The 18810-nt window shown below is 41.6% G+C and overlaps 1 protein-coding gene across 1 annotated transcript in view; it reads right to left on the reverse strand.

Moving 5' to 3' along the window:
- PLCL2 (phospholipase C like 2) overlaps positions 1 to 18810 on the reverse strand; it is a 178319-nt gene that overhangs the window by 57627 nt on the left and 101882 nt on the right. Inside the window, 2 exon segments of the mRNA XM_046646436.1 lie at positions 8207 to 8410; positions 10993 to 13479. Of these exon segments, the coding sequence (XP_046502392.1) occupies positions 8207 to 8410; positions 10993 to 13479 (2691 nt within the window).

The following is an 18810-nucleotide window of genomic DNA, read 5'->3' on the forward strand; positions in this document are numbered from 1 at the left end:
CTCGAAAGTCAGGATTTGTCAAGGAGAAACTATTTTTTTAAATTATTTTAACATATCAAGAAACAACCTGTAGATCAGAGAGCTCCGTCCCTTAGGGTGGAGGAGACTGCCCTTCCACCTACCAGGCTGGGCCAAGGTTTCCAGCTCTGGGACAGGAGGAGGGAGGGAGCAGGGGAGGAAACGTCGGAAGTCCACCTCTTGCCGTCCTGAGTGGCTGGAGACGGAGCTGGGAAATTCCTCCACGGCCCAGACCAACCTCAAGGTGAATGGGAAGTGAAGGGGGAAGAATGGTGAGGTTTAGAAAGACGTTCGTCAGCAGGGACACAGAAGGAAGACTTCTGCAACCATTCCCCTCTAGGCAACCAGTAGCCACTCTGCAGAGGAGCAGAAGGAAGGAGAGGAAGTCTGAGAGACCGAGCAATTTACCTAAAGAGCTGAGCATTTACAGTCCAAAATGGATAATATAAATTAAAGCCGTGGATCAAGTTTACCAAACTGAACTAAAATTTAGGACTACCCACCTCCCCCCTAAGAGAGATAGGAAAGCTACATTTTCTTTACCATCTAAGTTGAGTGCGAAGTCTGAACTCAACTCTTTCACAGAGGCATAAAGTGAGGAGGGGCTGAACGCAAATGACAGCCACGGAAATGGAAAGACAGCCAGCTCTGCCTCCTCCGCTCAATTAAAGTTGATTCATTCAAAGTCTACTGGAGACAAAAAGTTTACTGAAAAAACTAGGATAAGGAAGCTAAACACTTCCTCACAGCTTTGAAAAGCCGCCAGCACACATCGTGACTGACCAACAGAACTGCGTATGTTATTTATAGAACAAGTACAGAATTTCAAAGATGTATACAGTCCTTTTGTTTTTAATTTGCTGTAGAGGTCTTTGACAGAAAGAACTTAGCAAACGCCTTTTAGCCACTGCAGAAACATAAACAAAATACTTCCGGTAAGGAAGTGAATGTATCAAAAATAAACTTAGAAGGAATTTACCAAAGCAAAATCCAATATTCAATGTGGAATTTGGTGGGAACCTAAGAAGTAATCCCTGTGCTCTTGCATAAGATGAAAAAAGACTATAATACTTCAATGATCTTAGTTTCATCAAAAATGCAATAGTGTTCTTTTGCATAAAGCACAGGTTTAGAAAGAAGTTCCCTAACTTTTCTGGAGCTTTAGGTTTCAGATATAGTTTAAACATATTTTCCATCAAATTCGGTGAAATCAAGGGTTTGAAAAATAAGCAATCTTGCTCTTCCCCTTTAAAAAGCAATAAAAAGGCTCTAAGCAGAGAGGTCAAACAGCTGAGACGCCACCAGATGCCTGGTCCCAACCACTGTACCATCAGTTCCCTGGGTGGCTTGGTTCAAGTGACATCTATCCAGGAATAGAAGAGATGCCCACAGCAGGCTCCCATTTCTCATTGACCAGTATGGTTGGACAGCATCCTAGTAATTGTTTCCTGGCTTACTTAGAAGTTTCAAATCCGACTGTTAGTCTATCAGATGATAGAGTGGCTTGCTTAATATCATCTTATCATTCTTTGTCTGAAGACACCACCTGACAACATGCTGAACTCCATTAAGGTTCTCATCTCTCTCCTCCCAGAGACTCTGGAGCTGGGTATGAAATTTAACTGATAAAAACTGCTGCATGATGAAGTCTCTTTCAAGGGGATCGCCAGCCACCAGAATGCTACTCTTTCCCCAAGTGTTCATTGCTTAGTATCTGGTATGTGTGTGTACGTGTGTAAGAAGACTTCCAAATATGTGTTCCTCGACGGTTTCTGTGGAGCATGTGAAACTAGAAAACTGGATTAGAAATAGTCTTATAACCACCACCATGTGCACACCCTGCAGCGCTATCTTCCAGAGTTGCCAAACCTCCCTGCATCTGATGGCTGAGTGGCAGCTGCTACATCTGATCTGATAATACACGTGACTCTGTCATGCGCTGTATCTTTTAAACATTTCTTTTCCCCTTCATTGGCAGCTTGAACCATTTTGGCTCCGCTGTATGGTTCTGATGACTCCAGAGAAATCGTTTTAGGGAACGTCACTGGCTGGACCTCCCCATCACCGAATTAGCCACAGCCTTTGCGTTTCTGATCTTCCCTCTGCAGCAGGACGACACCCAGCTTTCCCCAATCTTTCTTCTCTTTTTTTTTAGCTCAGTCTTATCTCAAAGCATAATATTCTATCTGCCCTTTTTTTATAGTTATAAAAGTTGAGAAAGATGACACCTCCAATTAAAAGAAACTTTTAATGTCACGTTCTGAGGGAGTAGAGGGATAAAAGGAGCCACAAAGGAGAAGGGGATCAATAGTAACCTTATTACAGATCATCTCTGGCTCAGTCCAGACTGGCAGACTCCATTAATTACAAAGTGTGATTTATCTCTTCATGGCATTAAGCAGTGGCAAGACAAAGCACATGAAGCCATACCAACAACATACAGCAGAGCGCTCCTGATGCTATGCTGACTGCCCACCTGTCTGTGGGAGAAAAAAAACTTCATTTCACACATTTTATTTAAAGAAGCTTGTGTGGTTTTTTTGAGAAATATTTAAAGTAATGAGTTAGAAGGGACTACTCAGTAACTTATATAAAAACATTCACAGAGAGCAAATAACACCTTCTTAGACAAGCATCTTGTTCCTCCCTTTTAACACTAAAAAAATACTTTTCTCTACTGGATAAGTGGATTCCCCAGAGTATGCCTTCTTAATTAAAAGGGAAGGCAATTAAAATCAAGATTTTTGCAAAGCTGTAAAAGATCAAAACAAATTAGTTTCAAATAGAAAGTAGAGTAAAGGAACTGCAATGCTAAGAATGAATCATGTGTCATCTCCTCTGAACAGACAGGGGCTGTCTGAGAGTCCACCGCTGTGCAGGTGAACAGCCAAACTGCCGGGAACAGAGTCGGGCATCATTCCTTTACTTTTTCAAAACTCTTCTCTCCTTTTCCTTCCCTACGACTTCATCTTCAATTTAATTACGACTGAAGCATATTCCATAGAAGAGAAAAACTGTAGCAAAATCAAGGAAAAAACATTTGTTGCTTTTAAAAAATTTTTATCATGGGGCCAGCCTGGTGGCTTAGCGGTTAAGCTTGCATGCTCCGTTTTGGCGGCCCAAGGTTCGGCGGTTTGGATCCCGGGCGCGGACCTACGCACCGCTTATCAAGCCATGCTGTGGCAGGCGTCCCACATATAAAACAGAGGAGGATAGGCACAGATGTTAGCTTGGGGCCAGTCTTCCTCAGCAAAAAGAGAAGGATTGGAGGTGGATGTTGGCTCAGGGCTAACCTTCCTCAAAAACAAAATTTATTGTGATAAAAACACAACATGAGAGCTACCCTCTTAATGAATTTTAAGCATTGAATACATTACTGTTGATTAACGGCACAATGCTGTACACAGATCTCTAGAGCTTACTCATCTTACTTAACAGAAACTTTATACCTGTTGATTAATAAACCCCATCTCCCCCTCCTCTAACCCTGTAACTACCATTCCAGTCTTTGATTTTATGAATTTGACTATTTTAGAACCTCATGTAAGTGAAAGCATGTAGTACTTGTCTTTCTGTGTTTAGCTTATTTCACTTATAATACTGTCGCTAAGTTCAATGAAAAAACGTTTAAAGAGAACTTTCTTTTTATGCAATACTACACAAAATAATAAAATTCCCAATGTTTTTTTCTCAGAGGAAGAATGTTGACTCCTTGCTCTCCATATGTTAGTAGAGATTTCATAAAAATTTTAAAAATTCAATTCTAGAACAGATGGTCAATCTGAAACTAATAAAGATATCTAGAGAGCTGAATTATTACTTTTACCAACTCTAAAAGGATGGTGAAAATCAATTTAGTTTAAAAGGATGATGAATTAGTTCGCTTACACTGACAGGAGAGGGGGGATACAGTACTGAAATGCCAGCGCACTTAAGAGTGCTGTGTATTACAAAGAGCATCCAGTTAATCACTGGAATCTCGCAAACTCAGCTTACGTAATCCTTATTTTCTCCCGCCAGCCTTTAATTATATGAGAGAACAAGCTCAATTTTGATCTCTGATTGTGAACAGTGGATGCATTCAAGTTCACTTACGTAAATTTTAAGTAAAAACTTTAAATTTCCTGTTTTCTGAAGTAATAACATAAAAGATATGTTCAGATACTTATAATCAGATTTCTTTGAGTGGAATTTGATCTAACTATGATTATAATCTCCCTTATTTTAAGATCATTGAAACTGCCTTTTAATAGACACCAAAGTATGCAAAATGAATTGTTTTCCACCTTCATGGGAAGCAAGAATCAGAAACAAGGTACCTATGACTTCAAGAGCCCCACACAAACAACTTTAGATTATCATTATTGAAGATATCCAGGCTTCAGCCATATATCAACATCATATCATTCATCAACATGAACCATATATTGATCATTCATCGACAACCACACACAGCTAATTTTCCTGATCTAGATTGCAGAAAAAAACTGGACAGAGAGTCTACTTGGGCTCTAACCCTGGTTCTGCCATTAATCTGATGTACCACAGGGCTTCCATTTTCTTATCTGCAAAATGAAGGCACTCCACAGGTGGTCCCCGAGCTCGCCTTCACTCCATCCCTCCCATGGCCCATAATGCCTAATTCTGAGCATGACCCTTTATCGCTCAAAAATGTGCAAGAACTCCCACAGTCCAAACTTGGACTTCCCAGAATATGTGCTTCCCATTTCTGAGTGTGTTTCACGCTGTGAACTCAGCCTGCAACAGCACCCTTCTTACCTTTACCTGCTGAAGTCTGACTCATTCATAAAGGTCTAGCTCAAAGGCCAAAGATTCCTTGAAGTCTTCCTAATTTCTAAACCTGAAACTGACCATTCTCTCCCATGAACATCCAAATAGTTTGTTTACATGTTTTTAAAAATCTGTCTATCTATTAATAATCCAGTATCTTACTATCTATGGATACATTTCATCTCTTCTATTAAATTGTAAACTCCTCAAGGGAAGAAAAGTCTTATTTGTCTGACAATATGTGGTCATTCCCACTCTCTATACCAGTCCCATTCTCATTTTTAACAGCCCCCTGCCCCCAATCTGCCTAATCTAAGAAGATGTCTGTACTTCTCTTCTTCCTCTATTCCTGAACGGCTCTGATACCTACTTTCCTGAGTTAGGTCCCAGGCTCGAACCTCACCACTTTCAGGACCCAAGTGGGTACCACAAATAGCGTAAAACCACAAGTGGGCAGCTTTAAAGATGTGTTTGCTGGGTGGGAATCACAGGAGCCATCAGAACAACCTAGGGGCCATGGGCAGGGTGACAATATAACTAATTACCTAAACAGAGACACTTTTAAGGGTTAAAGGGAGAATTAATAATTACGCTGGGACAACAGGTGTATCAATAGGGTCTGTGCCAGGAAAGTTGGGATATGTGGCCATCCCACGCATGAGCACCCTTTTCCAGCCTCCATACTAGATTAAGTGTTCGCATCCCCATCATCAATTCCTTCTCTGCACTCTCCTTTCTCACAAAGAAACTGGCATATTTCTGACATACCAGTTTATTAATAAGAACGTAGACACTGAAAAGTGATCACAATCTTGATAGCATAAGTATCTACCTGTAGACTTAGGAAATATCACGGTCCTGCCCTCACCGGAGGGTAAGCTTCAGCAGTGTGGACAGGCAGCGACACGGGAGTTCTGGAGGAGAGTTCTCAAACTACCCTTACTTCTCATTTGGAGTCTTCAGGTCATAAGTGGGAAGTCAACAAAGTGAAATAAGATCTTATTTCTAAGGTTAGTCTTGGGTTAAGCTCAACATAACATTACAAAAATAAAGAGCTATATTTAAAGTTACAGGCTGTCCAAGACCTCAGTACATTTCCCATAAATATTTAACCTACTCCTTTAGATAGCTTTAGTAAATTAATTGTCACAGGTGAGAAACCATTAGGTCACTAAAAAAAGGACTGAAAATATTACAAGAGTTATAATATTGCTGTAGCAAAGGGATAACTTTAAAAATTCAAATTATAATAATTTAATTTTAAATATTTTATAGCTTAGTTTATCAGATGGAATTAGAAACAGAACAAATCAATAAAGCTAGGAGTTATTTCAATTGAACATTAGTAAGAGTAATTTCACAATTTAAAAAATTTAAACAAGCTAATACATTCTGTCTTATGACTTCCACAACAACACACATTGTTAAAGTTATATGCAAACAAGAGTTACATATAAAGTTATATACAAATAAGAGGTACGTAATAAGTGTCACCATCTACCAGTCCAGGAAGAGGAAGGGGCAGGGAACCAAGCAACACTGAGCGATTCCTGTGTCAAATACTGTGGCGGGTGACGTGGAGGCTGTTGGTATCCATGAGGCTTTCTAACGCAGACCCTGGGAACCTAGCCACAATCACACTCCTGCTCTGGATTGGCTCTCAGCCCCCGAGCTAGGTCCTCGGTACTAACCCTTGTCCAGACTATTCTGTTATCACCTACATGGGGCACCACCACCCCTCTCTCAGGAAGTTCTTGTTTCCATGAAGAAATGTCACTGAGTAAGTGCTACACAATCAGTGCAACGCTGAAGAGGGTAGGTGATGTTAGATTTTGGTCAATAAAATAGGTCTGCAAAATGATTTTCTTTGTGGCTTACGCTTAGAAAGCGTTTACAAATATCAGCTAGTTACTCTGGCTTCCCTCATAAAACTTAAAGAACTGGGAACTAACTAGGTGGCCTGGGTCACAGAATGAAAGAGCTCTTCAAACTTTTTTGTTTTTGCCTCCTTTTCCTGTCTTTCCCTCTTTTTCCCCAAAGGAATCTCACTGTAAGCTTCCTGTTGATTTAACTCCCTAGCTGCCTCCAGTAACTTCTAGTCGACTGGATGGCTCCCTGAGGACAGGGGCCATTCACGCTCATCTCCGTGGCCCCTCAGCACCCAGCACGGTGCTTCCCCCAGTGTGTATCAGATATATTTGCCCCTGCTCTTCCTTCTTTCTGCAGGTTGACTGTTGCTCTCTGTAGTCTGCCCACAGTGTCCTGATTAATTTTGTTCAAACCAGTATTTCCCCAAATTATTTCACCATGGAACCATGTGACATTTACCAACATCCTAAGAAACCAAGGTTCCTCAGAACAGACTGTGGGAGATGCTGACCTAAAGCGCCTTTTCTTTTCCTTGAATTGTACAAATCCTCTGAATTGCAGCTTTCTGAGCAAGTTATAAAACAGCCAAAAATATTTCTAAGGCGTAGGATGCAATCCCATTTTGTCTTTGACCACGGCAGGCTACACCAGAAGAAGCCTAGTGTTTTGCAGTCTTAGCTCGTGCTGTTAGTGTGGAGGAGGTGGTGGGTGAGGCCTCTTACCCCTGAGCACCCAGCGGTCACAGTCGATGGCCTGGCCCATCTGGGAGGGGTGTGCCCAACACCTCCCTTAACCCTGACAGGCTGGAGGGTAACCGCCAGCGCTCACACCGAGTTCTGACAGCTTTATCTACGTTGTGAGCTTGAAATGGGTGTTGTTCATCCACTAAATGCTCCCTTGCAGTTATAATAAATCAAAAGGTACAATAAGAGCAGGATGCGATTAAGAAAATGCAAGATACACCTTAAGTACAAATACGTAATATTCTAGGTGTCCTGAGGATACCTCACGATTGTTAAGATGATTACAAACTGAGGTGCCTCAAAGCAGCTGCCATTAGGAAGGAAATCATGGCACAGTAGAGAATCACATGATGGAAGCATCTGCCCCTTATAGTACTTGAATTTATTTTTTTAAAAAAATCAAATTTCTCATCTTTACCAGTTTCAAAAATGAAAAAAAATAAAAATGAGTGAATCAATGGTTGGTTGCAGGGGAAGATAAAAACTCTTTGCTACATACATGTGGAAAGTAGTGTATCCTTTAGAAATCAATTCAGATATAGTTCTTGAAAAGCTAACTACTGTTTAATCCAGCTGAGGCACGCGTCTCTGAATCCTGGTTTCTAAAACAACAACAAACACTAAACTCTTTCAAATGCAGCAAGGTTGGGGGATAATTTCCCCAGCACAGGTGAATGAAGGATGAAGGGGGAAAGCACACTCTGCAAGAGCTCCTGAGGACGCCCAGTGGATGGTCCTCGGATGCCTCTCTCGCTCGCTACATCAAAGTACAAAGAACTACTCACCATGTCGTAAGTTGTCACAATCTTCTTCAGAACCTCAGGCACGATGCCCTGCAGCTCCATGGTGGGATACTGCTCGCTGAGATTCAGGACCACGAGGGGTGTGTTATCAGGCCCCAGAAAGCGGGGAGACACCGCCAACATGCACTGCATGAGATTGGCCACGGAGGAGAGGCCACACAGCTCCTTGAATGACACCACCGCATTCTGTTAAAGGGCAAGAAAGGAGACACTCTGTAATTAACTGGGGGCTTTAATTTCTCATGGATGTGATATTTAATATACTCGGCTATACCTGAACCGCCTGGTACAACAGTTGTTAGCAATGTTATGACAGAACTGGCTAATGATTATTTCATCCTAGGAAAAACGGCTATTCTCCAAAGTCAATATAGTTATAGATATTTGTAATACCAATTTATCAAAAGTGCAGAAAATGCAAATAAGTTAAATTCTTCCAAAGGGCAAAGCCTCTTTTCAAAGTTCACAGCAAGTGCTAATGCTGATATGCAATTATGAGCAAACGGAAAAGAATGGCTTCTGTATTCAAGAAAGGTAAAGATGAAGAAAAAAAATCAAACCAGGTTTAAAATAAGTCTCAAATATGCCAGCCATCCAAAAAGGAAAAGAATATTTGTGAGGCAGAAACTTGAATCTCTCTCACCTGGATGCCTGCTGGTTCCAAATCTAGAGGAATTCTGAGGAGGCTGTGCGTTACTGGGGCTGTCTGCCCAGTGGAGACCAGGGTTCCCACGGTCTCCCTATGAGTGTCTCCACTGATTTCAACGTTTCTCCCCCTTTCTTTTTCCCTAGTCACCAGAGGTATGCCATTAAACATCCATTAAAGACAACACTTCACCCGGTGAACGGCCAGAGCCAGCATTCTTTCAGCACGGCCCGATGCTGAGCTCCGGCTGGCGTATGCATCAGACCTAACCTCATCTAACCTGCTCAGCCAGCCCGGCACAGGTGAGGAAACCGAGCCTCGCTACGACCTCTGTGTGTCACTCGTCTAAGGTCACACAGCTGGTAAGTGAAGGAGTCAAAATTTTACCTGAAATCTGTTGATGTTGAGACCTAGGCTTTTAACCATTATGCTATAATAACAGGTAAATTCTCGTTAAAATAGGAGCCAGGCGTATTATTCCAGGCACACAGGTCCAACCTGGGCTGAGCCAGGCGGCGAGAGTGGAGGGATTCAGGCCCTCCAAGCCCTGTGCCTTCTGCTGTCAGATACCCTGGTTGTTGGAAATGAGTAGCACTTTAGGTTTAAAGTTAAACATTTTCTTTTTATTAATATTGCTTTAAACATGGACATCAAACTGTAAGTCATTTTGCTCAAAATCACTTCGATGCTGACTGCTTATAACAGTAAGTCACTGCCGTGATGTCTAAAGAGGGGTCTCGCATGCACTCTATCACACCTCCGTTTGATTTTCTTCACAGCACCTGCTTGCATCTGCAGTCGTCCTATTTGTTTATTCATCTGCTTAGGCTCTGTTTCCCCTCCCCACTGCTCACCCCCAACCAGAGTCATCTGTTGGTTCACTGCTGCATCCTCACAGTCCAGACCGCCTGTGCATGGCACGGCAGGTGCTCATGAACAGAGCCACCGACCCCTCTGTTGGGTTCAGCGCAGACACGAGGCTCTGGAAAGATGATGCTCAAGTTCCGGAGGATCCTCAAGGGAACTCTGTGTCACATGCACACAGCAGCCGCTGGGCACAGGACAACGTGGCCTGCTCAGAGCTGAGGGTTTACTAAACCATTCTCACCCTCAGAACAGGAAAAGCCCTTCCCGTTTCTGTTATGCATTTACTATGAGAGAAAGAGAATAAAATATCTCTGTTGTGGGAAGGTCTTCTTATTAACGGAGTATCCATCGAATCCGCAGAGGAATGAGCTATGTTGAATTCTCTGAGTCAGATTTTTACTCGCTGGTAGCAGTCCTCTCATAATATTTATGTGTTTTTACATATATAATCAGCTAACGTTATATGATTATATATATATATTTTTAATAAACTCACACTGAGCAGCTGTCACTCCGACAGCACTTCTCACACTGGGACAGGCTAGGGCCGGTATCTCTGGGGGGTGGGCCCTTGATGCCTAGGTGTGTATCACTTGTGGGCTGTCGAATACTGCTAGACATGTGGATGATGCTTAATTACACACATAATTCCTAACGGATTGCTTTAAGCCATTATACAGTTCAGAGGTAATTATTATCTTAGACCTCTAATAAATACTGACACCACATCTTTTACTTAAACAATTAAATAGCTGTCTTCTAAAGCCAAGAGGAGGCTCCATGTAAACACGCTGGCTCCTTTAAGGGCTTGCTATTTTCCCAGCATTGTAGCTCCCTAAGAAAGGACTAAAATATGCCCCTTTTATTTTGATAGGCCATTAATTTGTGTTCCAGCTGAGGAATATTCAGAAATACCAGAGATTCCCCTGTACATTATTAGAGAAAATGAGGAACTGTTAAGCAGTCATTAACAAGCACCAGGATGTGGCATGTGAGACAGCAGCAAGACTGGTTTAGTATAACACGTTATCAGCATTTTTGTATTTATCAAGACCAACTGTGGTTTTGGAAATTTAAATGATAAAAAAAAGAGAGACGACTAGTAAAATTCTAATAACCAATTGGAATGTACAAATTATTTAAAATCAAATATACTATTGTAAAAAAAAAAAAAACCCCTCCAATATATTCATAAACTATGCACATGCACTAAGAAGGAAAACCGCTGAGTAAATACTTAACCACAAGAACGTACCTGCATGTTCTCTCTCAGATCTGTGGCATCGCGTATAGGGGGCTGGGCATTCTTGAACACCTCATCTACAGTTTTAATCCACAATGTTCTCAAAGATGCATATTCCCTGGATTTCTTCCCTTTTCTCACAGAGAGCCCCCTTTTATGAGGTTTCCCTCCTCCTCTTCGGTTAGTAATAGCCACATGGACAAACAGAGAAGCGTGTGCTAGGACCTCTCCAGTCAATGACTGGAGGGGGACGTGGCGGTAGCCCGTTTGTAAACACTCAAAGGGAATGGTGTACTGACCAATAAATTCGTCCCCAATGTAGTCATCATCTAGTACTACAAAGCGCACCATGGCCAGTTCAGGCAGGTTGATCTGAAATTCAAAGCTTTCATCAAAAATGGGAGCGTCTCCATTCTGGTGCACTGTTTTTGTCCTTTGTTCTGCACAGTCGGCAGGGATCCCGTGAATTTCAACATAGACATAAGGATCCACCACGTCCCCTTTGGCACCGGACCCTTTGGGTTTGGGAAAGTTCTGCCCGCTGATGATTTTAATGTGAAGAAGTTGAGGCGAGACTCCTGGGACAGAGTCCTTCGTATTGGCGCTGAAGAAAGAAACTTCCTCCCTCATGATAGCTGGCCGAAGGACATAGCCACAGTTTCCATTCTGCCTAAACCAGCCAATATTCAGGTCCATCATCAGGCCCGGGGTCTGAAAATTCATGGCTACGATCTGACAGCCACATTTCCAAAAATCTTGAGGGTTCATATTACTAGAGTCAATTCTCATTGGACTGGGAAAAACCCTAGCAAGAAAACGTTTGTTGTAATTCACAAAGTCCCCTGGATTTTCATTGGCGTATTTGCTGGCAAGCACTTCATTAAATGAACAGACTTCCCAGTACTTCTGAACCTGAAATGACACCTGAAATTCTTTGAACTGAACGGACTTGCAGATGCTCACCAGTTCAGACAGTTCTTTACAGAGCTGAAGCCGCTTCACAGGCACGTTGTTGGGCTGCTCCACGTTCTCTTTGCCCACCCTCTGAGACATTTCAGCTCCTTCGTCTTCATCAGTAACATCTCCTTCGACTCCAGAGCAATTTGAGGACAGCTTTTTTGCTTTAATTAGTATCTTCCCTTTCAGGACATCTGGGGATGGCAGATAAGATTCCTCAACATTAGGTGATGTTGTATAGAGCTTGTCACCTAAAATTTTCTTCATGTGTTGAACCATTACCTTTTGTTGTTTAATAGAACAGTGATTTTCTAAACACAAGATAAGAGGATACTCTGAAGCAAAGAATGCATACTTGTTAATAATATCAATGACACTGCGGAAGACTATCTGAGACGTCATGGTGTGGCCCGTGTAAATCACAGGTTCGTTATCTGGCCCATCCCATACATCTAATTCAACACTCCGGCAACCCATTTTAAGAGCTCGAATGTATCCTGTGATATCAGAGGGACCTCGGAACTGATCCTCTATTAAGTATGTATTATGAGATGAGTTTATAAAGTAATGAGACAAAGGTTGCTTCATATCCTGACAGACCTTCTTATGTTCCGGATCAAATATATAACAGTCAGGTGACATAAGGTAATTAGTGAACCCGTCTATGGAGAGCCAGCCCTTTTCCTGACCCTCTTTGGATGGCTCATATTTGTGAATAATTTCAAGGCTTATTTCCTCATTTATATGTGCCACACCCTGTTCTGCCTCAAGAAACATCATAAGGTCCTTGGTATCAAGGAATTCTTTATTGCTTGAAAACTGAACTAAAAGGAAATAAATTTCAGGTCTGGTACAAAGCTCATGGAAAACCTCGACAAATTCTTCCTTTGTGACTTCAGTACCAGCTTTGTCCTTGGATTTGTGCAATTCTTTGAACTTAAGCTCGATTTTGCTGGTTTTTAAGCCTGGATTGAGGTTTCTGATACACTGCACAGCATTACACAGAGTTATATGTCCAAGGTTATCTACATCAATTTCACTAAACATTTGTGAAACCCAAGAAGTCCTCATGTTGTCTTGGCTACTTTCTAACATATCAAGTGTATGTTTTCCATAAGAAATTAGGTACCGCAGTCCCGTAACCCAGATGTTCGCAACGTCTGCAGAGTTGGCAACCAAATCAAGTGACTCATAATTCTCTCCGTATATGACTGAAAACGCACAATCTTCAGATATCTGGTCAGAAATGCCATTGCTGCGGAAAATGTCTGTATTTTTTCCTGTTCTCACTTCCTTGATGGATTTAATATCAATCTTGGCTTTCTCAGAATCCTTTTTAGATGGTTCCCACCTCAGGCTCTGCATGTCGGCATCCAGTAAAAAATACCTATGGTAAATTCTAGAGTTGGAGCGAACCTTTTTGAGTTCTGAACCCTCAACCATTGAGTTGATGCAATCACTTGCACTGCTGATTTTCTTCTCCGTTGGCATGCTGCTGAAAGAGACTGTCTTCTTCCGTTCTCTTTTCTGTTTTGTACCATCCTAGGAGAAAAAAATTAGTGTATTAGAATAACATGAACATTGGTTTCTATGTTCAAGATGAGAAATCAAAATTTAACTTCCTTGAAAAAAAATCATACTATTAGGATTTCCTATTGTATGTCCTATAACGAATGATACTCATTCGCTTCTAAAGCTAAGTAGCTTAGAATTTATAGCTTAATACAAACAGGTAAAAAAATCATTATTGAATAACTGTAAGCCATGAGTGTCAGGAGACACAATTTCAGTAGCATTCAATAAAATCTTGTATAGAGAACAGGCTACACAATTTGCAGGGCTCAGGGAAAAATGAAAATGCAGGACTCCTTGTTCAAAAGTTATTAAGAATTTCAAGGGGCCGGCCCGGTGGCCGAGTGGTGAAGTTCTCCCGTCCGCTGCGGTGGCCCAGGGTTTCACTGGTTCGGATCCTGGGCGCGGACATGGCACTGCTCATCAGGTCATGTTGAGGCAGTGTCCCACATGCCACAACTAGAAGGACCCACAACTAAAAATATACAACTATCTACTGGCGGAATTTGGGGAGAAAAAGAAAAACAAAACAGACTGGCGAGTTGTTAGCTCAGGAGCCAATCTTTAAAAAAAAAAACAACGGGAATTTCAAGAAGGTGACAGAAGAACCTTAAGCCAAGTGCGGGGCCCTTCTGAATGTTGGGCCTGTATAACCGCACAGGTCATACACCCACGAAGCAGGCCCTGCCTGCACACACAGCTCCTACACAAGTGTTTCTCCAAGGATTGTCACTCAACCACTTGCCTCAGAATCACCTGGGTTACCTGGCTAAAGCGCAGACTCCTGGGCTCATGGAATCAGAGCTTTAGTGGGTGGTGACCAGGAATTTGCATTCTAGGCAACACTCCAGGTGATGGGGATGTACAGTAGTTTGAAAACCACTTCCTGACCACTTGGACTCACTAAGATGCCTGGGCTATTTCTGGAAACTATATACATATACCAAATGACCAGAAACAGCTAAGTATGAACCATTAAATTGTGTGTTCAGTGAGTAGAGACTGGAATTCCAGCAGAAATTCCTGGCTCTTAGTCATGGTCCTAAATACTTCAGACAGATACCGTTGTACTGTTGACCGTTGCAGTTGTATGAAGTCTAGGTGGGAGGCCTAGATTCCAGCTGAAGGTGCTTCTAAAATCTCAGAGTTGGATTTCTTAAAGCCTACTACCAGCCACCAAGTCCATGCTTGGAACAGTGTCACCAGGTCCTTCCAATATTGACAGATGACTAACACTACCAAGTGAAAACCTTCAGGCAGCATCTATTTCTAAAGAAGTCTGCATCACCAATAACGCAGTCCTCAACTTTGCTGCACAACATAGCAGGTGCCCACCTTAAGGAGCTGACGCCACATCTGTGCACGGATTTAGGTTCTTTCCCTGCACAGATGTCTTTATTATTACAAAAGAAACTGCTCAAATATCTCACAACATCTTTCACAATTTTAACCTAAAACATGATATTGCCTTTCGGGAGGAGTGTGAAATTTGTGATAAATTTTCAGTAAGTCATTATATTCATAAATTAGGGATAGAGATGGAGTTTGGGATTCTATAACTTTCATGGCAATAAAGAAAAGAGCATGCAAAATATTATACAAAGGTGATTCTAACTTTCCTGCTCTGGAGAGAATCTATTTTGAATAAAATCTCTATACTTTAAAAGGCAATTATGCTGCTCTCTATGTACGAAATTTAAAACCACTTTTACTTTTTGACTACCTATACTTCCAAAGCAATTTGCAGAAGGTAATTAAACTTAAACTTTAAATCATGTGGGTATCATTTCCCTGAAAGTTTCAAAATGAACCATAGAGGCTCTCGTGATCTGAATGCCAAGATAAAACACAAAAGCCACCAGCCAGAGTATTTCTTTACAACCATATCCTCAAAACAATAAGATGCAAAAGATGTAAAAACTGTGGTAATTGTATCCATAAGATATACTGCATTGTAGTTGTCCCAAGTCCCTAAAGCATAGATCGTATTCCTTCTATCCAAGCGAGTTGGCATGAAATTAAACGTCAGCCATGCACAAGGGCATGAAACAAATGTATAAATTCCCTGTTTTTCAGAATGAAGGTTGTCTTTACCTTTAAAAACACATATTTACCTTTAATAATGACAACATACTAATTAAGGGAATTTTATAATCTTTATAAATTATATCTCAAAGTGCCCCTAGTGAAAATAAGTCACAAAGGTAAATGGACGTGCCTACCCATTAAAAAAATGTATAGCACTTTCTCAACACTGTAATCTTTTATTCTGTCACTTTTAACGTATTGATTAATATTCGACTACCACTTTCTAATTTATTATACCTGATATGTTTCAAATTCATAGATCTCTTTGTTATTGAGAGGGAAAAGCCGAATCGAAAGCAGGTTAATAACATACATGTGTGCTCACACACCCACATCTGTGGGACAGGCGGCAGCTTAAATATCATACTTGTGGCTTTTTAAACATCGTTAAACATTGCCTTGCTTTTCACAAGCCAGTCCAGGCTTTGATTGGTGACTTCTGATCACTGATTGCAGACACATGAACATGACAGTCACCCAAGCACAGGCTGCTGTAAAGACAGCAGGGACTCTCCTTACCAGAGACTTCCCGTCTCTTCTTTCCCCTCTTCGGCTGTTGCCTAGAACCATCTGTCCTCTCACAGTACACCGAGGCCTGAATGAAAAGGTCTGTTTCTCCTTCCTCACTAGCAGATAAAGCTATTAGAAAACATTGATAGAGGAGTGTGCTTGCTTAGAGACCACAAAGGAGGACAGGTGTGAGCTTCCACTAATCCCTGGATGGACCAGAATCACTGGCTGGAAGCAACAGTGGATGTAAAGGCAAGCTGGTCCCCTGCAGCCAAGAGGCAAGGAACAGGAGGCCAGAAGCACTGTGTGGAGGGAAGGAGAACTGAGGTTCAATAGCAGGAGCTCCAGGACCCCAACTTGCCTGACTCCCGGAATCTTTATCCCCCTCCTGTTCATTTCGACCTGTCTTTCTCTTTTTAGCCCAGTAGTGATCAAGTACTTGCATAAGCTAAGACGCTGGTCAGTAGCAGAGTTGGAATCTATTTAACTGTATTGTCCTTAGTGTCAATTACTTTAAATTTAATAACGAAAACTGTGATCAAACTATTTGTGTTATACATATAGTTTTTTTAACTAAAAGAAAACTAAATGCATATAACTTACATGCACCAATCACCTAAAACCAGAGGAAAAAACACAAGTTTCTGCTGAGATAGAGGTGCCTCAAAATATTTTTAAAAATAATATAAATTATGTTTCAGAGCTGGCTCTTAAACTGTAAGTACTCATCACCTAAAGCTTATGAGTGGTGAAAACAACAAAATGTAAGCTTGCTCCACTGTGCATTTCTGCTACTCCCTTAGCTCTTATTAACATCCAAGCAGGAACACAAAACGAAAGTCCAGTCTGGAAGGAAACCAGCTTCCAAAAGAACCCACCTCCATATCAAGCCTGAAATTGTGAATTCTAGATTAAAAAATTATAAAATTTTGAACTGGAAAAAAGCTTAAAGATTCATTTATACATTTAACCAAGATTTATTTACAGATGAACAATTTTGTACCAGGAATGATTTAAGAAAGCAATGAACTAGAAAGAGGCTAAGCAAACTTTTTTGCACCACAGCAAATTCAGGAAGAATAAAAATGTTTATAGAACTTACATGTAACATTAAAAATGGACATAGCCATATTGAGCCCCATGGAAAGACATACATATTTCTAACAGACTGCTTACTTTATTTAACAGAAGCTTGCCACTACCTTTTGGCTAACAATATTATCATCTGGGATATTTAAGAGGTAATAGCAATTTCATAAATGGGCATGGGCAGTTTCATAAATGCTCATCCTGAAATGAGGTAACGAATAGGTGGCCTCATTTCTTCTGCTGGCAAAGTGCTTGGCATTGATCCACTCAATCGAGCTCACATGGAGAAGAGGAAGCCAATCTGAGGGGTTGGAGCCTTGTCTCAGGGCACACGGTTAGCATCCTGCTGGAGGAGAATGGCCTCCAGTGTCCTAATGCATTCCTCTCGTATTTCAAATTTGATTGGCTTCCATTTTCTGTTAGATTATTTCTCGACAAAAACCAGGAGAAAATGATGACCCAGTATCCAGATTCCAGACACTGGCAACACTAGTGAAGGCGTCGAGGCAGTGATGCTGGGGGGGGGGGTGCATCGCAGATGGGGAAGAGGATGTGCTGTGAGAACAAGGCAGCCGTTTACCCTTCTGGATTATTTTGAGTCAAGTTATTTAATTCGACTTATAAATAACATTAAAGTAGGGTATGAGATCTTTATGTTTATTGAAGGGGGTCTACGATTAAAGAGAGTCGAGAAACACTGAGTTAAAGAAATTTCTATCCTTAACTAAACAAAATCAAACAAAACACCCCCAGAAAGGACCTGAGGCCGTTGGAGCGAGCACCGCAAGGCCTGCCCTTTCTTCAGCTTAGTAGCAACAACTCTGAATGGCAAGAAGTCATGCCGGGCACATCGGGGTCACCTTGCAAGAGTTGTCATACATCTTTACAACTTTGATGTGCTCTCCAAGATGAGCAAAAAGGAAAAAAAAATGGATCTGGAGCAAAAACGGTCACTGTGAAGGTCGTTTTATAAAATCAGATGAATAGAAAAAGAATCAAATAAGTTGGAGAAAATCGAGGTATGGTCAAATGCTGCCTCCCACTCACAAGGCACAGCCCTTTATTACAAGTAACAGAAAGCTCCTTGGCCCGTGGATGCCTCTCCTCATGCGCCTCCTCCTCCATGACGCCCACTACTGTATTCTAAAAGCTCGCCCAGCCCAAGTTTGGCAAGACTCTATGAGGGCACAGATCTGCTAATGGCTTCAGAACCTGTGGGTGACTTGAAAGTCACAAATCTGGGCCCGTACAGTTCAGATGATAGCTTAGAATGCAGAAATCCAAAAAAGAATGTCACTCCCACTCTAACAAGAAAAAGCCAGACTATAAAATCATATCTTTTCTTGTATCCATCAGAGAACTGTGGTCACAAGGTAACCAAGGGAACTGAATTCCAAGAGTGACAAGCCCTTCCAGGGAAAGACAGGACATAGAAACTGTTCCATGTCTGGCAGACCATGGGAGGAAGAGGCCACCATGGAAGCAGGTAAGAAGAAATCAGCCAAAATTTTAAGGAGTTCTGGAAGCCGAGTGTGGGCTAGCATATCAGTTTAGAGTAACTGGGAGCCCCGGATGCAGGCAGAGTTTGTACTCACTTGTAGCCTTCTTCATGAG

The sequence above is a fragment of the Equus quagga genome, chromosome 1 (assembly GCF_021613505.1).
Source record: "Equus quagga isolate Etosha38 chromosome 1, UCLA_HA_Equagga_1.0, whole genome shotgun sequence".
Taxonomy (NCBI): domain Eukaryota; kingdom Metazoa; phylum Chordata; class Mammalia; order Perissodactyla; family Equidae; genus Equus; species Equus quagga.